We start from the raw sequence: 23,586 nt of genomic DNA on the forward strand, positions 1-23,586 counted from the left end.
GGGGGAGCAGGACCACCATCTCAGACAGATTTATGAGTCCTGTCACAACCTAATTATTCACCTCAGCTGCCGCTTAGGCTCGAGCGAAGCCCCCCCCTAAACGGCTGTCATCCCGACCCGCCACTCACTGCTGCACGCCTTGGCGGCTCTCCACCTTGCTGATCACTTTGATGTGTCTCCCGTGGGGCCCCAGGGCCCGGCGCACGTCCTTCACGTCCTGGGCCGAGCGGACGAAGCTGGCGAACACCATGTCCACGCCGTGGGCCACGCCGAAGCGCAGGTCGGCCTCGTCCTGCTCGCTGACCGCCTGCATGCCGACCAGGTCGCAGCCGGGGAGGTTGACGCCTTTGCGGCTGCAGAGGACACCGCCCGCCTCCACCACCGCCTCCACCCAGTCGGAGCCTGCGGGGACCAGAGGTTATCGTAAGGAGTCCTGATGTGGTTTTACAGAGCAAAAAGCACCGTATAAATGACTGCCACATGATACAAATCTGAAATAAAGGGGATTTTATTGTTCTCCATGTGTATAATTTACTCACAAAATTCAGCTGCATCCAATTATTAAAGTAAAACTTCCTTTGTTACTACCGGAGTCAAGCAAGAAGAGAGTGACCAAAATATTAAAAGGCAAAACTTTAATTTGGTGAAAGCAGATCACATTTTCCCCTCATGTCTGTGTGCTTCTTTGCAGTGTTAGCAAAATATATGAACCAGTGGAGGAATTCAAAATAAATGCTCATAATCATTAAGAATTTGACAAAATATCCTCCAAACAAGACTTGTAATTTGTGTTTTTTTTTTTTTACATTGTTGCATTAAAACTGTAAAATGTCCAAAACTGATTTAAGGTAACTGTAGAGGGTCTCACATTAATACAACATTTGACCAATTTTTGGCATAACCTTGAGTTTCAATGCATACAAATTATATTCAGACTGTAAAACCAATGAAGTAAAGCTCATGCGATGCACCTTACCCGTCTCTGTCACTCTGAGCGCGAGGAGGCCGTCGTCGATGTAGATTCTTTTCCCCTTCTCGAGGACTTTATGCAAGCTGGGATAGTTCACCCAGATTATTTTCCCGTCTGTCTTGTCTTTGTCACTCTCTGCTGTCACCACTCGCACGTGGCTGCCTTTCACCAGCTCCACCTCTTCGTCCGCTTTCTAGCCAAACACACGCGCACACACAAAAAAAAATTAAATAAACCAACCACAAACCAACAGAGAAAGCTGCACCAAAGGCTCATTTTTCAAAAATAAGAACCACTTGTCCTTCCAACCACTGGTCTGACTCATCATCTAACAGTAGTGGTTGAAAGTAAAATAAAAAGGCTGATAGAATAAACCTGAGAAGGATGCAAAGGCTTCATTTCTTTTTAAATAAAACAGTTTCTGAGAGTTCCTCAAATCTGCTCCACACAGACACTCGAGCTGAGCTGACGCCGGCTTTGTTCAGACTTCACATCCAGTCTAGACCCGTGACTGGCTGATTTACAAAAACCTCCTTAAGACGACGCATTTTAAAAACATTATGTCTGTGGGAGGATAGATTTTGTAACTCATCTGAGAGGCTCGGGGCTTCAGCTCTGATGGTAACAGAACCCACTTTAAACTGCTCAGGACTGAAACTGTAATCGAACTGCTTCGCAGGAGAGACGTTTCACCCAAATCTCATCTTGGAGTTTTAAACAAAGACCTTATTATGGCGAGACGGGACAGAGTTGTAGACATTTGTAAATGACGTCAAACACTTTTGGGCATGACTGTCAGCTACTACCACACCAAATTTTAGCTCCATGTTTATAAGACTTATAGACATTTTTGCATAGGTTTATTTGCCGAAAGATAAACAATCTGTTTATTAATTAATGCCAAAGTTTTATAAAAAGATGGCGCACAATGCGTAGAGCTCAGATTATGTGTTGGGAAAGACTCAGCTACTACCAGACCAAATTTTAGCTCATTATCTGTGAAACTGACTGAGTTATGGCCATTTTTGCGTACGCTAAGGTTTGTTGGCTGTGGCGCTCATCTTGAATTGAGCTAATCAGATTTATATGCACATCCAATGATGACTTTCTGCAAGTTTCATTGAAATCCATCCATTGGTTCATGAGATAATTTGCTAATTTGGCAAAAAGATTATCATCTTCTTTTGCCGTTTTGGGCAAAAAATAAACTGTAAACCTCCTGTATGATCTAATAAAGTTAATAAAAACAAAAATAGTAGAAGCTTCAAGTTATGCATAAGAGAGACGAGTCTTAGTGGCCTAGTTTTGTCTTCTGCATAAACTAATAAGTTGATTTTAGGGGCTCCTGAGAAGTGAGGCTCGGCGTGGAGATCGCATGTCACACAGAGCACTTTGTAAGCTAATCAAGGCATGAAGAGGCTGCCAGCAGCTCGGAGGGATGTGCTCAGCCAAGTCGACGGCAGGCAGCGGAGAACACAAACAGCACAACAAGATGATGATGGAAATGGAAAGGCAACCACCCACCCACAGCTGTTGTTTTTCCCCCAACCTGCGACAAACAGCCGACTCATTTTCTGCACCTCCTACATATCCGACGGCCTGATTGCGCCGTGTGCTCGACGAAGCATGGTGTGCTCACCCCTTTCACTAGTCCGGTGCGGATCTCGGGACCCTTGGTGTCCAAGGCGATGGCCACCGGTCGATAATACAAGGGGTCAGAGGTGATAGTCTCCACCGCCTCCCTGATGTTCTTGATGGTCTCGCTGTGGTACTGGAAGGTCAATAACAGAGAGGTTTAACGGCAGAGAGGGAAACGACAAAACCACGAACACAAAACAGTTTGCTCCGCGTACTTCATGAGAGCCGTGGGAGAAATTCAGACGGGCGATGTTCATCCCGGCTTTAACCATCTCCTGGAGTTTGGGGATCGATCGAGACGCAGGGCCTGAGAAGAGAAATTAGAATATCAGTCAACGAACTCAACTTAGGTTTGGCTTTTTAATCACCTGCTGCCATAAAAGGAAGGCAGTCATGTGGCAAGAGCGTCTGTTCATTTGTCTGCCTGTTAGCAAAATATCTCATCAACTACTGGACAAATTTCAACAAATCACACAGAAAATAATCACTATATGTTCCTCTATGACTGATTATCTTTTAAAGCCAACTTAATTCAAGATGGCTGCCAGAATCAATTTACCTTAGCAAACAAAAATGGCTCTACCATAGTTAATTTTACAGTTATGGAGCTAAAATTTGTCGTGGTAGTAGAAGAGAGTCACCCCTAACATCCCATGTCCATAATGTTTTTTTTTTTTTTTTTAAATATTTGACCAAAAAGGCTAAAGCTTCAGTCATGTTTTAAGGCAAGATGGTCGTAGTTTAAAACCCTGGCTTGACGGGTGGTGGGCAATATGCATTCCTTCAAAGAATGGTAGACCTTTAATTTATTTTGTGCATGTTGCACTGGTTTGGTGTCCGAGTTGCCAGCTGGGATCGTTTTAGTCCCTGTGACTCTTCGTAAAATTAAAGGCTAATAGATGGGGGTTTCTTTTTGTCATATTTTTGCTCACATCGTGTACCAAGTCGTTTCAGTGACTGTTTTCATGCACAGAGCGTGGTTCGACGTCAGCACATGTTGTTCCAGAACTTGTTTCCATCACAATAATCGCGTCGCAGACGTGCAGCAAACTGGTGCTTTGTGCGGCTGATCCATCTACGTGTCGTAACGGAAGATAACACTCGGAACCGAGCGCCGATAAGCAGCTGCAGGTTTCATCTCCTCTGGAGCCTGGAGGAAGCAGCATCCCATGAATAAAAGTAAATAAATAAAAAGTTGAGTTTGATGCCCCAGATTATGAGAATATTCTTCATCTCAGGCGGCTGCTTTTCTTGAGCTCGTTTAGTCATATTTTTTTTAAACTTCCTAGAGCAGGGATGTCCAATCCTGGTCCTGGAGGGCCACCATCCTGCATGTTTTCCTTTTTTCCCTGTTCCAACACACCTGATTCAGTGGTTAAATTACCTCTGTGTTCTACAGAAGCCTGTTAATCACCCATTAATTCAAATCAGGTGTGTTGGAGCAGAGGAGCAAGTAAAACATGCAGGATGGTGGCCCTCGAGGACCAGGATTGGAGACCCCTGTTCTAGCGTTTTACCTTTGTGGATAAAATAAACTGTGCAGCAAAGTTTCAACCTTTTTGAAACTATGTGCTTCTGAAAGTCAGATATAGTGGGGTTTTTTTTTTGTCTCAAACACTGAATGAGCACAGAACCTACAAAGACCAATGCTGCTACTCCAACAGTCACTAGTTGGATCTCTCTTCAACCAGACTACGGTCTAAACTTTATTATCATTATTGTGCGAGTCAGCGTTCACGCAGAACCGATTCAGAAGAAACGCAGAAAGAACTTGAACGTGCCATCCTGACGATCTTCAGACTTGCCAGCTCGCTGAGGGCCTCCCAGGAGGTCCTGGCTGTCTGACAGGGAGCCGGTGACGACGCGCTTCGGCTGCCAGCAAACAAAACTCGAAACAGAGACCGGCTGCGACACTCACCGATGGTACAAATGATGCTGGTGTTGCGCGCTGTGATTGGCTCCTGGTTGATGTCCAGCAGACAGAGGTGCTCCAAGAAAGTGTCAGCCATGCTGGCATCGAGCTGCTGGCGCTGAATGAAAGAGTCCGGCATTGTCATCACATCTGAGTAGCGCCTGATGCGAGCTGCGGCGACAGGAAGATGTTGTCAGCGGGGTGAAATTAATCATGAAACCCTGCAGCCAGCTCCATCTGAGAAATTAGGCACCACTTCAGTCGGATAACATGTATTAGCAGTACCAGTGATGAGAGTGTCTACTCTTCCTCTGTCAGGAAGAAAGAGCAGCTCACAGAATGAAAAAAAAAAAAAAATGCGATTTTATTGTTAAAATAAAAGGATAAAATCAAAGCAGACACTGATCTGACATTAAATATCACCTGCAGGGGTCACAGAATTACATGCTGGCATTCAGCTCAGTTAACAAAAGCCACAAACCACAAGACAAGATCTTAGAATCCATTTTAAAACACAGATAAGCAGCAATAATATGGAGAATAATCTGACATTTTAAAGCAAAAAAATAATAGCACATCCTCGCAGAAGCAGGACGTATAAAAGGCCGGATGTTTCAGGGAATGCAAGACGTCACAAACTATTTAGAAGCGTATTATTTTCCTATCCATCGAAGCAGAAAGTAAGGTGAAATTGGACATTTTTTTCCTCAGAAGAAATATGCAGACTGATAAGAGAGCGTGGCCGCATTTTCTTCTGTTCTTGTCGGCATATGAGCTGCAGGAGCGTCCTTGAGAGGAAAAATCAAATCAATCCTTTCAGAGTTAAAGTATAAAGAAACAAACTGAAGTCTAACTACGCAGACTTTAATACGTTCTTTAACTTTAATACGTTCTTTTTTTGTGACGGTCTGTGAAAAGGTTATGAACAGGTAATATCTTACCTGTTGCAGATAGCTCTTTAAACAACATCAGTCTGGAGAAATAGTTTAATTCTGGCCAGATTGATGAGCTACGTATCAAAATATCAGCTGATCGATCGATAATACTTCTGCAGGAATAAATGTGTAGAGTAAATCTGGCAATGCTATGATGGTTTAAAGATTTGCTTTGTTTTAAAATGACAGCAATCCGCTTTGGTCTTGGACTCTCTCAGACTAGCCTTTAGCTCGTCAGTTCAAAGAGCTATTTGTAAGGAATTTATTGTTCATAACCTTTTTTGTAGCACCAGCCATTTAAGATCTAGGCTACAAAACGAGTTGGATGACAAACAGTGATGACGAATCAGTTAAGAGTTAAGAGTTGAAGTTAAAAAAATAAATCCCTTTTGCAACATTTAATGACCGCCTCTGAACATGACTGTATAAACATTCAATGGGAAAACAGGCTGAACATCCACAATAATCAACACAGCAATGGAACCGTTTTAAAATTAACAAGAAAATATAACAATCTGTGAGATTAATGAAGTTGCACTTTAATCTGTCTGCTCCTGAGAGAACATTTTAAGCTTTTTAATGAGCTTGAGTTGGCTGAATGTGAACTTTGCTGAGACTAAAAGGCTCAAATTAGGCTTTTTGTTCAGATAAAAAAAAAAAAAAGAAAATGTCAGATACACAGCAGGATTAGCATTCATGTGCACTCCTGTTCCGGTTCCCCTGATAAACACAAGTTCAATATTTTAGCTTTGTATTGGCTTTTTACCAGAAAAAAAATACCTGGCAGCCAGGCATTCAGATGAATAAATAATCTTTTCAAAGAATCAGCTGCTGGAAACATGCCTTTAAGTTTGATAGTAAATCAAAACACTGAAGTTGTTTGACTTAAAACCTAAATAATGAGCTGAAAATTTATCTGAAAGATCTAATGTTGGGTCATAATTTTTGGTAGTTTCTTCAGTAAAAGTGCTCATCTTCACACAATATTCAACCAGCTGTTATTATAAAGATACAGAACAGAAAAATTTACAAATTATTCTGATCAGTTACAGCTGAAATGAGCAAATTCCAACATATTTAAAAAAAAAAATCACCTCCTGGAATCCTAAAATTCAAATTGCTACCAGGATAAGTGAGGGTTTTTTTCTGCATCCTAGCCCAGAGACTGAACCAGCACCTGGAGGACGAGCTCACGTCTTTCATGCAAATCATTGCAGAGCTCCACTAAGAGCTTTGATCCTGAACAATGAAATCCATTTTGAAGGATGTCACAGTCGGTCAAGCCCGCAGTTTTTTAGGAGAGGACAGAATAAAGACCAAGGAGGACGAGCGAGGAGCCTGACAGGCAAGGTCAGCAGAAACAGAAGCGCCGGTGATTGAAGGGGTTGGGATGGAGAGGGCGACGGGGAGCAGGGGATGAGGTGACACGCTGTGGGTTTAACAACGAGAGGGAAGAGCGGCCATTTTTATAACCTCCTACCAAACGTTGCTGATATAGCTTTTAAAATTTGGGGAACAGTTCAAAATTTCTGACATAAACTTGTCACAAAGCACAAGGAAACATGTGTTTGAGCAATAATTTCTTTGTTGGAACAACACTTCTTGGCAATAACTCTTATACTGCTGGAAAGCCTGTTTGTTTCCCATTAAATGGAGCCACATTTGTTAGGAAAATTAATTTGAGTTGAGCAGCCAAGCTCAGTGGGTTAGGCTCGTGAAAAACTTGCCAAATCTTTTCTGCCAAACAGCTTATTCTGCTACTGACTCTTGTTTGGCGTTTAATGGATTGGATGACTGCAGTCTAAAGAAACAGGACATATTGGCAATTTAACAATGAGGGCCTCAGTAGCATGTGGAAGTACCATACGTAGCCACAAGAGAGTGGCATCTCCTCCTCATGATGCTCACCCAGCTTGGTCACACACCTCTGTGGGATGGCGTCTCATTCTTCAGCCAGTGTTTGTGTGTTGGTCACTCTGGAACAACCACCAACCCCAGGCTGATCCCTCAGGTGTTCAGTGGGGTAGAGGTCAGGACTGAGGGCACATCCATCCATCCTGGAGGTAGTCCCTGATAAACCCCACTCTGTCAGGGTGAGTGCTGTCATCCTGGAGGATGGAGCTTAGTCCCAGACTGTCAAGATTTGGGACTTCCCCTGGTTGAATACAGGTGCTGACAATCAGGCGTTAATCAGGCACCTGATTGTCAGCACCTGGGGGAGCAGAACTCAGAACAAGAGTCGGTAACAGAAAAAGCTGTTTGTCAGAGAAGATTCAATAAGTATTTCATGGATGCAGCCCACATAATCAGCTCATCTGCTTAACCCACAAATGCATTTTCCAAACAAATGTGGCTCCATATAAGGGGAAATAAACAAGCTTTCCAACAGCAAAAGATTTACTGGTTGCAACAAAGAAATAACCAACCAAACACAACTTTTTGTGCTAAGTTTATATGAGAGCAAAGCTTGACGAAACTTCCCCTGGTGGGGTTTCCAGATTAACTTGAACTCCTGACGCAGCGCCATCCTGCAGATTCAGATTCTGTCAGTTTTCCTTCTCCACTTCATGTCTTTTTCCTCGTCTCCGCACCTCCCCATGACCCAGTTCTGCCGCTCTGCTGCACACATCATTACGGGCCCCCACCGAGATCCTCCTCTGACACTTTCCCTCTGCCCGTACACATGGAAACACTCGCATCGATTCCTGTTCTTAGAAGGCTGACTATAAATACAGACAGACTTCAGGTCGAAGGCAGTGAGGTTGCAAAATATCGACTCGCGCAGGAGCACCGTGACAGATAAGAAACCTGTTGGTGCCGGACAGGAACATGAAAAAAACTCGGAAACATCTGTCTGCCTGCAGAACGCAGGTCTGTAAATTTAAACTAAGAAGGCAGATTTTTGTCCAACTCCAATATTCAAACATATCTGATGAACAAAGCAGCAGAGCATCTGAAAAATATAAACCTTTACAAAGGTTTATATTAAACTTCCTGTTACACTTTTATCAGAAAGTGATCATTTATTAGTCTCGGGTCAAACAATAATCATGCAGTTGCACAAAGTTCTGCCACAAACTGGGTCAAATGATCACAAATTGTACATTTTAAGGATTTAAAACTGGAAAATTCTAATTTAACCCACTTACCTATGTTCAGTAAACTGTCCATCACAAAGTCCTGTCCACTCAGAGGATTTTAGTCTGAATTTTCTTCTCTGTCTTTATTTGTCCCTGTCTCAGTGCTGTCCACTCGTCTTTCACCTGAACAAGCCTCTTTGAATCAGTTTTACCTTCTGACCCTTCAGCTGTCCCCTCTGTCTCCTCCCACTCACACCATTTGCATCAGACGAGTCAATGTGATGCTAAAACCCGGCAAAACCTTTGAATAAAGCCTGCTTTATTCAGCTACTTTCACGTGGTTTAAATGTTCCCAAAGTCAGAAAACACAACCATGAAATTCTTTTAAAAAATTAATTGGTTTTATTGAAATATGTTGGCCAGCAGCAGAATTTCCATTTGTTTGGGATTACTTTGAGATGTGTTTGGTAACAAAATGTGACAATTTTTTTACTAAAAGAACAATAAATCCAGACAGTTTAGAAGGGTTCTATCTAGGCAGGTTTATTATAAAGCAGAAAGTGGAATTTTTTCTAGTTTGTAACACTCATATCTTATTGTGTTTGACAAGTTGTGCAGGTTTCGTGTTTACTCGTAGCAGTTTTCAGCTGTTTCAAACTCAAAACCCACCTGCTGCGCGTGAAAGCTGGGAGCCTTTTTGTTGTTTAAGTGAGACAAATGAGGCGACACGCAGAGGTAATTTCGCTTCCACTCACTGACACAGTTTACTCTGCGGAGTGGCATCCGCGCAGAGCCACGCACAGTCCCACACTGACAGGACGTGTAAATCTTTAGCTCGAAGACAAACAAACCTTTGCTCCCGAGCCGAGGATCTAAGCTGCGACTCTGCGCTCTGAAGCGCACACCTTACACGGGTCAGAAACGGCGCAAAGTGCTTCCAGATGCTGCAAAGGTCACTTTTACACAAGGAGAGCAAAGTGCCTCATTAGGATGACCAATTACAGGTGTGTGAACTCAAATTAAAAAAAACAAAGGGGAGAAAATACTGCAAAAGTACCATAAAGTTTGGACTTTTTCCCCGTTTTATGGAGGGAAATTCTTTAAATTCTCAACTGAAAACAGCAGACGGATCAATGTCTGGCAGAGGAACAAATAAGCTGCTGCAAAGCAAACATTACTGTTATATAAGTGTAGCTTTTAAACCAAAGTGATCTACATTACAGACACAGAGTGCAGTTTAAAGGAAGTAAAGTTTAGCTCTTTAGAAAAGAAACATGACCAACCTGTTGGGCAGCAAGAAGCAGACTGACAGGTAAAAAGGAGGGAGCACGTTAAATGTTTATGGGTGTATAAGTGTGAGTTTTAGCGCCATCTGATGGTCAGAAAATGTTACCAGCAATGGGGTAAGTTCAGTCAGAGGGTAGACATGATGCTCCGTTTGACACTGTGACTAAATGTAAAGCATGAGCGTGGATTTAAAGCTCATTATAAAAGATTAAACTGTGTGAAGAAACGTTCCCAGTTTAAACAGCACGTCCATCTTTGGGTCAGAGCTTGCTGAAGGTGATCTTCGGTGGCGTCTCGGGCTGCAGGATGAGGGTGACGGTGGTTTTCAGGTCTTCTGAGGACGGCACGCTGAGATGGAAGTTCAGCAGGATCTAACCACAGAGGGAAGACACGATGAGAGAGTCAAAAAAAAATAAAAAAGAGGAAGAGGAGAAGCGGAGAGATAAAAGTCATGCTGCACTCGATTACGCTTGAGCTTTTCTATTTTACGCTGCTTTATATTTTAACTCGCCTGCAGTTCAAAGTGAAAATGTTTATATCTGACAGCTTTAAGATGCTATTATATCACATAAATTCAGGTCGTCCAAGAAGAACTTCTCAACTAAAACTCAACTTGAGATAAAAAGAATTTGAACTTTGCTTTGTCTTTATTAACTCCTGTCTTTAAACTTTGATTTACGCCCTTTTCAAGAAATTTGCTGTCAACTATCTGTGGACAGATTACTAAAGAAGTCAAGACGATATCAGTCTTATTTCAGAAATACGTGTCTAAGACAGACATGTGTGACCAGAAGATAAAGGAAATATAAAATGACCATTAAAAGACAGACATAAAGACCAAAACTGTAAAGTTTGAAAACAGCCATGAAGACATGGCATGACTTCAGATAGGACAATAATCATAAAAAGACACAAAATAAACACAAAGACATGCTGTAAGGTTAAATAAAGACATAAAAAGGTGACAAAAGAGATAGAAACAACCCCACTGAGCTACAAAATTACTAAATGTGACACAAAAACTAACAAAGATAAATGCAAAGTAACACAAGAAGACCTTAAACAACCATGAAAAGATGCAAAACATCACAAACCTGATCTGAGGCATAAACCTAAAATATGAATATAAAACTATCAAAACGAAGCAAACTACATCATGTGTCAAACTTAAAGTTCACTGGCCAGATACGGCAATTTTATCTGGCTCTTAAGATGTGATTTAAATACATAAATCAAGTTTCTATCGTTTCTCATTTTGCATAAAAACTGAGCATACACAGTGAAGACGTCTCGTGGAAATTAGTCACCTTTGAAGCCAAGAAAATTAAGTTTCTGTCTTCCTTGGTTTTGATGCTGAAAGAACAAAAATTATCCAAAAGATGCAGCCAGTGAAAAACAGGAGCTGTTGTGTATCAGAGCATCAGAGAGGGCTCCAGTTTCACAGTTTTCTTATTTCAAAGTGCAATGTTGGAGCTGTTTTTATTTCAATTAAAATTTTAGCTGATTTGATCAACTTTAATAAAATGTATGACTAAGAAATAATAAACCGTGCTGGTAACTCATGTTTCTGTCTAAATAATTTGACATATTACACCTGTAAAAGTCAATATATAGCCTGTTTGAAAACCAAGATTGTTTTTCATTTTTGCCTCTTGTGTAATAGAGTCTGACACCCTCAACTTGAATAAACTTGGACCAAAAATTACCACAAAGACATGCAAAAAGTCCACAAAGATACACAAGATTGTGTAAAAATACCTGTGCCAATTCACAGCTGGAGATCCACAACAACCACAAACTGTTTTGATATTTATTAGTGATTGCTTTGTGTCCTCTGTGGGTCAATTAAAAGGACCTTCTTATGTTTGGACTAATTTAGGTAAGTAGATAATAAATTCAAGCTTTTTGCTCATTTGATTAAGAAGCACTGACTCCATTTACCAGCCCATCACATCCGTTCTCTCTAACCCCTCCTCTCTGGTTGCTTTCTCTTTCCTCCTCTGCTGGAACTCACATTCATGAGCAGCAGCTGCATCTCGTTCTCGGCAATCCTCCTCCCGACACACTGCCTCGCCCCGAACCCAAAGGCCAGTGAGCGAAACGCCCCCGCCTCCCCTCTCCGGCCGTCCTCCCTGCTGCTGCTCCACCGGCTGGGATGGAAGCGCAGCGGATCCTCGAACACCAGGGCGCTCCTCCCCATCGGGTAAAGACAGGCCTGGACCATAGTCTGAGGAAGGGTTGACAGTGTGTGACCTTCGATGGACCAGACTGTTTGTGCGCAGATGGTAGGAGATGAGAAAGTAATAAGAAAGTGAGCGACAGCGTGCACTCTCACCCCTGCAGGTATGTGGTAATCCTGGAGAACAATATCTTTGACAGGATACCTCTGCACCGTGATTCCCACTGGGTATAATCTGAAATAAACAAATATACAACCATGTTCGTGTTTTTTAGCCTTGCTTGGCAATTATCAGCAGTTCTTACAGACAATAAATGTAATAATTCTCATAATCCCGAGTTTGTTTTAGACAACTGCGTCCAATCTCAGAGCATTGATTGTTTTTCCTGCTCCGCTGATCTAAAACAAACAAGTCATTTATTTCTCCATCACTCCAGGTAATTCCTGTTTTCACATCACAGATGCTGTTTTTGTTTTTGCTTCAGGTTAAATAAAAGTCACTGGTTGCTTTTCAAACACAGCCATAAGTCTGGAGAGCAGCTTGGTGTCGATGTGTTGATGGAAGAATCTGCTTTTATCGGACCGCAGCTCATGCAACAGGACCAACGTCACACCCAAAAAATATTGCAGTTTTGATGCATCTCAGTTTTTTTGTTCCTTTGTTTGCTTTTTTGCAGATTGAACAACAATAACTGAGGTGTGTGTGAAACTGCGAACTGAAAACAACAAAATAAATATTGTTTTTTGTCATGACTGGACCCCCTCTGCCTTCAGAACTGCTCAGATTCAATAAGATTCAAACATTCTTCAGAGATTCTGGTTCATATTAACATGTTAGCGTCACACAGTTGCTGCAGATTTGTCCACTGCATGTCCATGATGTGAATCTTCTGCTTCGTCACATCCCAAAGTTGCAGGACTGGACTGAGATCTGGTGGCTGTGGAGGCCACTGGAGTCCAGTGAACCCATCAGACCAGGCGATATGTTTCCAATCTCCTATTGTCCAGTTTTGGTGAGACTGTGTTAATTGTAGCATCAGTTTCCTGTTCTTGTCTGACAGGAGTGGTCTTCTGCTGCTGTAGCTCATCTGCTTCAAGGCTGGATGTGTCGTGTGTTCAGTTTTCTGCAGACCTTGGTTGGAACAGGTGGGTTTTTGAGCTACTGTTGTTTCTTATCATCTCCCACCAGTCTGCTCGTTCTCCTCTAACCTCTGACATCAATAAAGACCTTTTTCATCCACACGACTGCAGCTCGCTTGATATTTTCTCTTTTCTTTGGACCATTCTCTTTAAATCCTAGAGATGGTTGTGTGTAAAAGTCCCAGCGGATCAGCAGTTTCTGAAATACTCAGACCAGCCCATCTGGCACCAACAACCACACCACATTCAAAGTCACTTAAATCTCTTTCCTTCCCCATTTTGATGCTCAGTTTGAACTTCAGAGGTTCGTCTTCACCACGTCCACATGCCTAAAGGGATTAAGTTGCTGCCATGTGATTGGGTGATTAGCTAATTGTGTTAACATGCAACTGAACACGTGTACCTAATACAGGGTCTGGTGAATATATATATATATATATATATATATATATATATATATATATATATATATATATATATATATATACTGTTTTTCTCTAAATGTCACCTTGCTCAATGGCAGCTGAGTGGAATATATCAGATTGACCTCTGACCTCTTGGTGGATTAAGTATGAATTTTATTCATGTATTGATACATGTATGTTCATGATAGGTGAACATACTGATGAAGATGAAGATGAAAGGCATCATTATGTCTCTGACTGATAATGAAAATACACAGTGAACAAAATGTTTTTGAAGGTGCAGATAAGTAATCAAAAACAACAAAAAAAAACCCTTTTCAAACTAAATACTGAGATGTTGTACCTGAGGACCTCTTTGATTGTGGCTTTCAGTAGCGGCGCCCCCTGCAGGGCTTTCTGAGGATCCCCGCCTGCCTGCGCCCACGACGTCCTCACCTGCTGCCTAACCATGTCCTGCACCTCCGGGTTGCGTCCCAGCTCAAACAGAGCAAACTGCAGGGGCACGGCTGTCTGCAGAGAGGATCGGATCAGAAGTGGCACACACGCCCGGAAAAACAAACACACGTGCAAACACACGCGCAAACACACACGCACCGTGTCAACCCCTCCAGCCATCAACTCAGTGATGTTAGCCTTGATCAGGTCTAAAGATAGCTGCCCTTTCTCCATTAGTTGCCCCAGGACTCCGGTGTACTGGCCCCCGGTCTCAGACCCCCGACTCTGGGAGGACATCAGGCGCTGGTAGGCCCTCTGGATCCTCGCCTCCGCTGGAAGATGCAAACACACCACAAGACAAAACACGCAGGCAACAGATTTTTAAAAAAAAGATGAACAAAAAGACTCTAACAGGCGCGTGTAGCTCTTCCCACCATGACTGAAGATGTGGTCCCATGCTGTGGCGTGCTGGGTCCACAGAGGGGCACCGAGTCGGAGCAGCAGGCGAGGGGGGAGGTAGAGCAGAGGAGGGGTGGTTGTCAGCATCCGCTCCACCGCCCAGATGAACTTCTGAGACTCCAGGGAAGGAGACGAGGAGAAGAGGCCGATTCGCTCGCCATAAATCACGTGGCAACTGGCTACGGGGCCGAGGAAAGAAGGGAAGGTAGAAGGTTTATGTGTGAGGGCAGAAGATATGTGTTGCTCTTCACGAACGATAAACCGAGTGTTGACCACTCTTGAGTTGATCAAAAGGCCTCCTGGCTCAAGTTCATCTCAATACAGAGAGTATTTTTAGTTTTCTGGGTTCATATAATCTCTTAAAGGAGCTGTACCCCCCCCCATCACACATCTATCAATGAGCAGATCGGCCCGTGTGAAATTACCCTCACATAAACCCCTGGAATCGAGCTTCACCGTCTCGGGTTTTGCACCGTTCATGAGCTGGGGTCCGTTTAGTATCAGAGCAACATGACTCAAGAGTCATCAGCTCCACACTCACGTACACAGAGAAGTGTGTGCTGCGCTGAGTCATACAAGGATTCACACTTACGAACGTGGCCTCGTTGCAGGCAGACACACAAAAAGAAACAAACCTGCAGAAGGAAAAGCTGCAGCTTTGATCCGTCCTGCTTTTTCCTGCTGCAACATGAATATGTTAAGGATAGATTTGCCTAGGGTTGGAAAGAAGTCTGGTTCACAGACGAGGTGCAAATATTTTTACACTAAACGATGGAAATAAGATGATCTATGCAAGTCATTAAAAATGATCTTCTTGTGAACTGAATCAACCCTTTGACGTCAGAGCAATACGTCAGGGTTCGTGACTTTTATTCCTGATTGTTGGGCTGAGTAGGAGCTTCCTGTAAGCAGGTTGATGGTTCTGGTTGTAGGAGCAGAAACGAGGAGGGCAACGGTATTAAAATCCCCATTCCTCGCTTTTTAGAATACGGTGTAAACAAAATTAGGCGCACTTCAGCTAATAAAAAAAACATGAAAAACAGGGTGATGAAGATGCTCGCCGACCTTCTAGCGCGAATCGGAAAAGGTCAGGACTGGGATCGATGGTGAGGCTGCACTTCGCCTCCTCTCCTCTTCCCTCCCTCTCCACTTTCATCTGCAGCATTCGACAGAAGTCCTTCGCCACCTCGTCGAGGAGCGGGAGAAAGCGCTTCACGGCGGCACTCAACATCACCTCCTTGTTGAGCTGGAGGCGGTCAGATCGCCACTCCTCGCCATTCCTGTGGAGAGGCAGGACACAGCGGGGCATTAAAATCAGCCAACCTGCCTCAGGGTATTGTAAAGCAAAGAATGGCAGTGACTGCTGCTTCAGTGTGAAAATCTGATTCAGAACTGTTTTATAACATGATAAAATATGAAATATTACAAAATAAAACACGCATTATAATGAGATGTAATAGGAAACACTTCAACATGATAGAAAACTGAATACTTTGCACTGCTTATCTATATTATATCCCCTTAATTTGACCTAAAAAGGGTTAATGTGTCCAAAACCATTCATCCTCAGGGCTTGAATTCAGACACAAAGTTTTAAAATTGAATGTTGTGCCTTGAGAAGCTCAGAATCCAGTGTTTAGTTTGGTCTTTTGGGACAAAATCCCAATACTCTAACCTTTTGAATTTGGATTTGAACATCTGAATGTCTCACACAAGTCTCCTAAATGCTGCAACGAAACAACATTTGGAAGAAAAAGAAAATGGAGGTTTGTCAATTCCCAACTTTGGCATCTTCCTTCTTTGAATGAGAGGAACGGGCAGAAGCCAACATGCTGCACCTTTTTCTTCAAATTGGCTTATTTGTCTGGAAACTGAACAGTAAACCAGTTTCACCAAAGATTTAGTCTTGAACCAGAAATGTATCAACTGTTTTTTTTGTTTTTTCTTTCTTTTGGCTTTGCATTCAGCCATTAAAACGCAGGCGTGGCACTGACTTGAGGAAGAGCCCCTTGCTGTGGTTGCGTGTCTCCCGATGCGTTGCCCACGGCTGCAGGGTCATCCGTCGGGGGTGCAGCCCTTCTGACTGAAACAGCTCGCTGATGTCAGACGGCATCAAGATGTTCACGCTGCTAAGAGTGCCCACCTTCTCCCTTTCAAACAGACAGGCAGGGGTGAGCAGGAACGTAAAACGGCTTCACGACGGAGAAGAAATCCTGATTTTCTTACCTGTAGATGGGGCCGAGGGCGTTGAAGGTCCCCTCCATGTGCTTGTGGAGCTGCTGGAAACGATTTTCCCTCCAGAACTTCACCAGGTTGATCCAGCCGTTCCTCCCCGTGTGGGGGATCTCCTCAAAGCGGCGCACCTGTCCATCCACGCCCCTCTTCCTGACCGCTTTTACTGCTCCTTTGCTTCCATCCACGTTCCCATCCACCACAGTCCCTGCTGCGGCCACGCACAGACCCCTTTGTGGTGCGATGCCTAAAAATCTGGACCCGCAGGCGCCCTGCGCTCTGACACTCACCGTGGAGACGTTCCTCATGGTCCAAACGAGATGTTGCCGGTCAGCCTCGTTCAAAGATGTGACACATGATGCTGTGGGTCGGATTATTCCCCCACTTTGCCTCCAACCTCTTGCGGAGCCTTGGATGAGCGTTATCGCTCCGGTGAGCTGATGATTTATGAATCACGAGGGTCAGAGTTCAAGAGAAGGACAACAGAGCCAGAATGTCAAGATAATCCAGCACACACATGTGAAAGAGAGGGCAAGTAAGAACATCCAGCTGGACCCCAAAAAAAGCCTTTATTAAAAGTTTTCACCAAAGCTAATGAGCAAAAAATGAATCATCTTCTTGCTGTTTTCAAGGTTATTTTGTTTCTGCTTCGTGTTGTATGAAATTCTCTGACTAGGTTGCAGAAGACTATTAGCACACCAAAGACACGAACACAAGGTTAAAATTTGGCTCATTTGCATCACAGATACGTGTTTGGCTCAGACATGCACAGCTGACGTGACGCAAATGAGCCTTTTTAAACAAACAAAACAGCAATAAAAATGGAAAAATACTCATACAAAATGATCACTTTTATAAACACGTGGCCCTGAGATTCCTTACTTGTGTATATATCTCCCAGCAGGATCTATATATGATGTAAATCAGCGATTCCCAAACATTTTAGCTCCTGAACAACAAAATAACAGTAAACAGGAGGATGATGATAGCACAAACAGCCTAAACATCCATTGCACTAGTTGTTGTTTTTGTCAATCTAGGACAACTCTTGTTATCTAATTTAGCGATTATTGTGAAATATTACAATTAGTGATCATTCTGAATTCAAATAGATCCCTTGAGCCCCCTCACTTAGTGTTTTATGACCCACTGAAGGGTCTCAACTTTGGGAACCACCGACTTAAAGAGCTGCATCTGTCCCAAAAACTAGCATTTATTAAAAAAAAAACAAAAAAAAACAACAACAACAAAAGTAACTGTGTCACGATGTAGCAGCACCAGAAGCAAACCGTCAGCCCCCAGCTTCTACAGTAACTATAATATATGACATTATTGCAGCAATTTATTAAAATGTTAGAAAATTACTGTCAGGATGAGATGAACGATGGCGTTATAGAAATCTCATTACCTGAATTGCTTTTATGTTACATTTTTCATGTGATAACATTTCAGCCTGATGAGCAGTCAGTATCTTGCTGCCTCAACGGAACAAATAAAAACCCTGCAGTAAACGATAAACCTGAATCCATCCCCTATTTTTGAGTTCACATTTAACATGTAAATTAACACTGGGGTCACAATAGCCAGACATTTTCAGCAATTAATATTCTTTCAATTAAATTATATATAAGCTTTCACGTTAACTGGCCGTTATGTTGTATTATTTCTACAGAAAATACAAAAAAAAAACTGTTCCGGCAGGTATAGTGTGGAAGAAGGGTATATTCTCATTTGTGTGATTACAAAGAGTATTGATCACATGAGTCTACAGGAGTCTACAGATGTCGGTGTGGGAGTGGGCGTCCTGCTGGGTTTCCTCCCCGTAAACAGCACCGTGCCGATGCCGAGGCCTTGAAAGGCGCTCAGCAGGTTGAAGCCGTCGTCCTTGGGTTTGGTTTCAGGATGAATAATCTTCGACAGCTCGCGGGGGAGCGCTACTTTACCGCCAACAGACCTCAGGTGGTTCTCGTCCTTTGGGTTCTGAATCGTGGCGGAAAAAAAACATTAACAGAGAGGTCAAGATCACAAAGGATTTAAAAAAAGGGACTTGGTTATCAAAATGAACCTAGTAATCACGTTACAGTAAAATAATTATTGTTGCCATTTAAATTTCAAACGATCAATATTTAGAGAAACTATCTGAATTCTGTTTAAAACTACCGATGAAGAGAAATAAGATAAAACACATGAAGGAGCTTACAAAACTAAAACCATGTGAGGTACAGCTGTTTTCAGTTGCAAAAATCAACCTGTTCAATTTATTAGATAACACGAGGTGAAAAGATGATTTTGTTTGATTTAGTCACATAAAAAAGAAAGATTTAAATTATAGGACATCAGTCAAAATCTATTTAGGCAGCATATATCTTTATAACACATTTGCTAGATTAAGCATTTTTTTAGATTTATTGGAGGTCATTTAAATTGTTCAGACATATCTTGGCTTAAATTTGGCAAAACTTGGTGTAAAAAAATGAAAATTCTGATGTTAAATAAAAGCATTTACCCAAGGTATCTCTTAAACCAGTGGACAGATTTTATTTAGGTACCCCTTTAAGGAATAATAGTTTTATTATAAACATATTTTGTAATGAAGGCACTTAATGTGTTAGATTTATAAGTAATTAAATGCCACCGCAGAGTCTGTGTTTGGAATAAAAGCGTACAGAGTTGTTTTCTGTTTGCACAAAGGTTTACCTCCAAACATGCAGATAGAAACGATTATTCCCTGCAGTTCCTACAAACCTCAGCGAGCTGATATTTCCTCCTGAAGTGAGCCCTCATAGCTGCTCTCTGCGCGTTCTTCTGAGCGTTCGTCGCCTCCCGCAGCTTCCTGCGAACACAAACGCACCTGGAACATTACACACCGCATCCAGTAAAAACAACACTTTCTCAGCAGCACAGAGACGTGAGTTTCAGCTGCCGCCTCTAAAAACATCATAATGAGGAGGTTTGAAGAGGCACTTTGACAAATATGTGAACTCAAAACACGTGTGATTATACCATTATGTGTTCCCGGCTGGTGAGTATTTCTTTCTAAGATGTAATCTGCTTTGAAAATTCATACACCTCTCCTTTTTTTTTCTGTTTCAAACTTCAAGGCTGTTCCTGACTCGCATTTTCAGATTTCTCAGTTTATTTTCAGCTACTGAAGACTGTCGTAAAGCAATTAAATCCAACTATAAAAACAAGTTATAAAACATTCAAATGTTATGTTTTTTGGCCTTGTCTATTCAACGTGTCTGATTGTTTTCAGGTGCGCTGTAAAAATGAACCTGTAGTATTTTATAGATAGCATGAAATGACAAAATGAATATTCATGTAATCAACAACGACGGGGATTATATGTAAAGGTTATGAGCAGTTACTATCTTACCTGTTGTAGATATCTTGACCTCAGTTTGTTGAAACGGAGGTCAGGGTCAGAGGTTATTCTAGATCAAAATTTTCATAGCAGTTCATGTAAATTATATTTTAAATCCCCATTACACGACTATTCCTACAGAAATATGATATTCCTTGCTTGCTAATAGCCAAAGCCTTCTATGTAAATGACTATGTAAAGCAAAATATAGTTTTTTAAAATAGTGTTCACATGAACTGCTGTGAAAGATTTTAGACTGATTTAAAATGGCAGCAATCCGCTTTGGTTTAGGCTTCAGTCAAACTAGCTGTTAACTTGTCAATCGATCAAAATTAAATCATACGTCTCCAAACTGAGGTTGTTCAGGAGTTATCTACAGAGGGTAAGATATTAATTGTTCATAATCTTTCCACAGAACCTCACTTCAAAAGATGTGAAACGTTGCTTCAAGAACAGATGAACAAATCTGGAAACACAATAAAAACACCTATACTTTTTAAGATAAAAAACATACAAAATGCTAATCTAAAGACAAGAAAACAAAGTGAGGCTGTTGCTGAATGATTTAGTTTTAATTTAAAGAGCTATAAACCTTTGTTCTGCAGTTTACAGTCAGTGGTGGTTATTTAACAGACCCAGCATAAATATATGTAATGTTTTAGGAATGTTTCTATCATCACAGAAACATTTTAGTCTTGTAGTTGTGGGGGGTTTTTTGACAGTAGTTTTCTTTTTGAATGTTTCCTTTCCTGTTTAGCGTTCACTTGCCTCTCTTTCTCCAGGTCGGTCCGGTACGAGCGAGTCACTGACGGGTCTCTCGGACTCGAACCTCGACGAGGCGGGGTTTTCCCGGACACGTTGCCTTCCCTGTGACCCCTGACCCTCTTCCCCCTGCGTTTGGCGCACAGCCTCTTCTCCTTCGCCCCTGTCACACAACTGGTCAGCTTCCCGATGGGTGTCCTCAGCGACTTCTTTATTCTCACCACGGCCTCCATGATGGACGGCAGCTCTGGGGACGAAAAGGAACGAACGCGCCGCCCCCCCTACTCTCTCGACAGGTGGCAGGTGGCGATGTAAGGTCTTCCTCCTTCAAACATGCTGCGTTGCTCTGACAGTTTCAGGTCTCGCAGTAATAACTCAGGTTGAGACCTACCAAGGACAAGGACAGCAGTCAGACATGGCTCAGACACTCAGATTTAGGCCTCACACACACACTCACACACACAGGCACAGTGCTTACATACGAGGCGTTTATCATCTACAGAAAGGTGAGGAAGTTATTAAGAGAAAGCTGGAGCCTAAACAAGGACAAAAAGTGACAAATGTTCCCCTGCAAATTATTTCACAGGCTATTTATGAGCCCGTTTGTTTATACACGTGTAACGTTAGCTCAGAGTGATCTACAGATTTCTTACCCGTGCAGATGGTCACCGGCTTCCTGAAAGCCTTCAGCTCCACCTGAGGACAATCTCCAAATCTTTTAAACAAACTGGACTTGAGAGAAAACTCCGTCCCTGTTTCTAACGGGAGTAATGTGACAGTGTCCAGGTCTCAGCCTCTGCTTACCTCATTTCTTCCCCCCACTCAGACTCGCTGCACACCTCGCCACCCCCAGCTCTTCAGATTAGAGGACTTAATGAGGGGAATCTCGTTAGCTGAGCAGGGAGTGCACCGAGTGACTCACGTGTTTGTGATGAAGATTTTACAGGCGGCGGCTGATATCATGTTTGAGTGACACACGGGCCTGACTTCGGATCTGTTTTCAGTCAGGGTAATGGGAGGCTGGCAGGTGACAAAATGCAGGCAATGATCTGAAGATAGAATAGCTCCTTTTATTCCGTCAGTGTTTCATTCACCGCGTTTTTGCAGATGGAAAGACGTACGAAGTGAAAATGGACCAGACGGACACCTGGGTGGCGAGGGTCCCGTTTGAAAATGGAAAAAGCATAAAAATGAAAAGCGAGAAGTGACAGGAAGAGATATTCTGTGTTTGTGCTTCCACCAAAAACACAAATGATAAAATTCTTCTCAAATGTGCTTTCAAGCTGTTGAACTGCAGAGGACGAAAACGCTGAGCCTTTTAAAGTTCAAAAGCTGCGACGACTTTTATAGATTTTTGTTTTAAAAGTGAAAGTTTCAGAAAAAATTTATTTGTCCTCCAAACATTAATTTTGTGTCATTTTGTCAACATTAGAGTAAAAGCATCATTGAAAAAATTACACTTATGAGGGGCATTATACGCTTAGAAATAACTCAAAATTTAAAACCCGGTTTAAAACTGAGTTTCTTTTTGTTACCATCCCGGTCCTTGTTCGTTTGTTGAAGTGACATTTCCCACAGTTGCTTTTGTGGTGAAACATGTCGCTAATAAAGAGAGAAGTTACTCAGTGGGACACTAACAATGACTATAAAAGTGAGCAATTACGATTTTAAAAGCGCATTTAAACACAGCAGGAGCTTCCCCCAAAAAACTTGATTAAGAGACCGTAATGGAAGGACACATCCAATGAAAATGTGAGTACACACAAACAGGCAATTACATGATTGTCTGATTTCCACGGAGGTGGGTAATAAAAATATGACAGGTTTAAAGGTTAGTTGGCCAAATTTAAAAAAGAGGGTGGCAGATTTACTATTTGTTTATGATCGCGGAGCCTCTGAGTTTTAATTGTGACCTTGGGACGAATAAGAGAGGTTTGTTTGCGGAGCTAAAAGAGCTGCAAGCTGAGTGCCAATAAACGAGGCCTGAGATATAAAGAGTCTGTCCCTCGAGAGCCTTCACAGTAATCAGCCAGGTTTTAAATTGGATTCTGAGGTGAACTGAAAACTAAAGCAGAGATGCAAGGACTGGAATAACTGAGGAGTGTTTCTTTAAAGCAGAGACAACACTGTGCTTTATTCTGTAAAAATATATGTAATAAAAACACTAAAACTCCAGTTTTAGAGCCACGTTATTATAGGAATAACGTGGCTCTTTTAGTCTGCTTTCTTCATTATTTTATTTGATCTGTTCTGCTAATCCACTGAATTTTTTTTGTTTTTTTTTCCTCTGGCTAAAGTCTACATTGATAAAAAAGCAAATAACAATTAGGATATGAGAATGTAAGTGTCATAGTTTGGTATTTTCTGTTTGTTGTGTTTGATTATTGTTTTGTTTCGGTTCAGTTTGCCTGTTTCATGCCCTGTTAATCTCCACCTCCCCAGTACTTTTCCTGTTAGGTCTGCCACGCCCATCTCCACCTGCTTGTAATTATTCTCTCTCACCTGTGTCCATTTTCCTCATTATCCTCTGTCTTTAAGTACCGGTCTTTCTCATTCTCTACTCACTGGATCATTCCGTTTGTCTACCTGTGTCTTGCTCCTTGCCATGCCCTGTCTCTTGTTTTAGGATTTTGTCTTTGTTTGTTTTACTGCCACGTCAGTCCTTTTGTTTTGACTGTTTTCTTTAGTTAATAAATTAGTTTTTTCATTTTTATCAGCTTTGAGTCTGCGTTCTGGGTTCACCTCTGTCTCCATGCTTCTTGACAGAA

General features: G+C 42.2%; 2 protein-coding genes across 5 annotated transcripts in view; both read right to left on the reverse strand.

Moving 5' to 3' along the window:
* pklr (pyruvate kinase L/R) overlaps positions 1-9,865 on the reverse strand; it is a 16,399-nt gene extending 6,534 nt beyond the window's left edge. Inside the window, exons 1-6 of one of the 4 annotated variants that reach the window (XM_017415618.3) lie at positions 9,819-9,865; positions 4,527-4,691; positions 2,824-2,915; positions 2,610-2,741; positions 977-1,163; positions 129-402 (exon numbers count right to left, since the gene is read on the reverse strand). In XM_017415618.3, coding sequence (XP_017271107.1) covers positions 129-402; positions 977-1,163; positions 2,610-2,741; positions 2,824-2,915; positions 4,527-4,665 — 824 coding nt within the window. In that variant the 5' untranslated portion in view covers positions 4,666-4,691; positions 9,819-9,865. Of the gene's footprint in view, positions 1-128; positions 403-976; positions 1,164-2,609; positions 2,742-2,823; positions 2,916-4,526; positions 4,692-7,363; positions 7,579-8,604; positions 8,737-9,818 lie in introns of those variants that run through there. The other 3 variants (XM_017415615.3, XM_017415617.3, XM_025005798.2) reach the window with 3 other exon arrangements.
* Positions 9,866-9,984: 119 nt separating this feature from the next.
* On the reverse strand, positions 9,985-19,527 carry LOC108235361 (cytochrome P450 11B, mitochondrial). Its single transcript, XM_037980502.1, has 10 exons — positions 19,438-19,527; positions 16,687-18,672; positions 16,455-16,610; positions 15,526-15,740; positions 14,436-14,639; positions 14,161-14,333; positions 13,910-14,076; positions 12,158-12,236; positions 11,837-12,049; positions 9,985-10,193 (listed from the first exon to the last, which is right to left on the reverse strand). The coding sequence occupies exons 2-10, from the start codon at positions 16,998-17,000 to the stop codon at positions 10,083-10,085; spliced, it is 1,632 nt and encodes a 543-aa protein (XP_037836430.1). The 5' UTR covers positions 17,001-18,672; positions 19,438-19,527; the 3' UTR covers positions 9,985-10,082.
* Between the last annotated feature and the right edge of the window lie 4,059 nt (positions 19,528-23,586).

The sequence above is a fragment of the Kryptolebias marmoratus genome, linkage group LG16, assembly GCF_001649575.2.
Source record: "Kryptolebias marmoratus isolate JLee-2015 linkage group LG16, ASM164957v2, whole genome shotgun sequence".
Taxonomy (NCBI): Eukaryota; Metazoa; Chordata; class Actinopteri; order Cyprinodontiformes; family Rivulidae; genus Kryptolebias; species Kryptolebias marmoratus.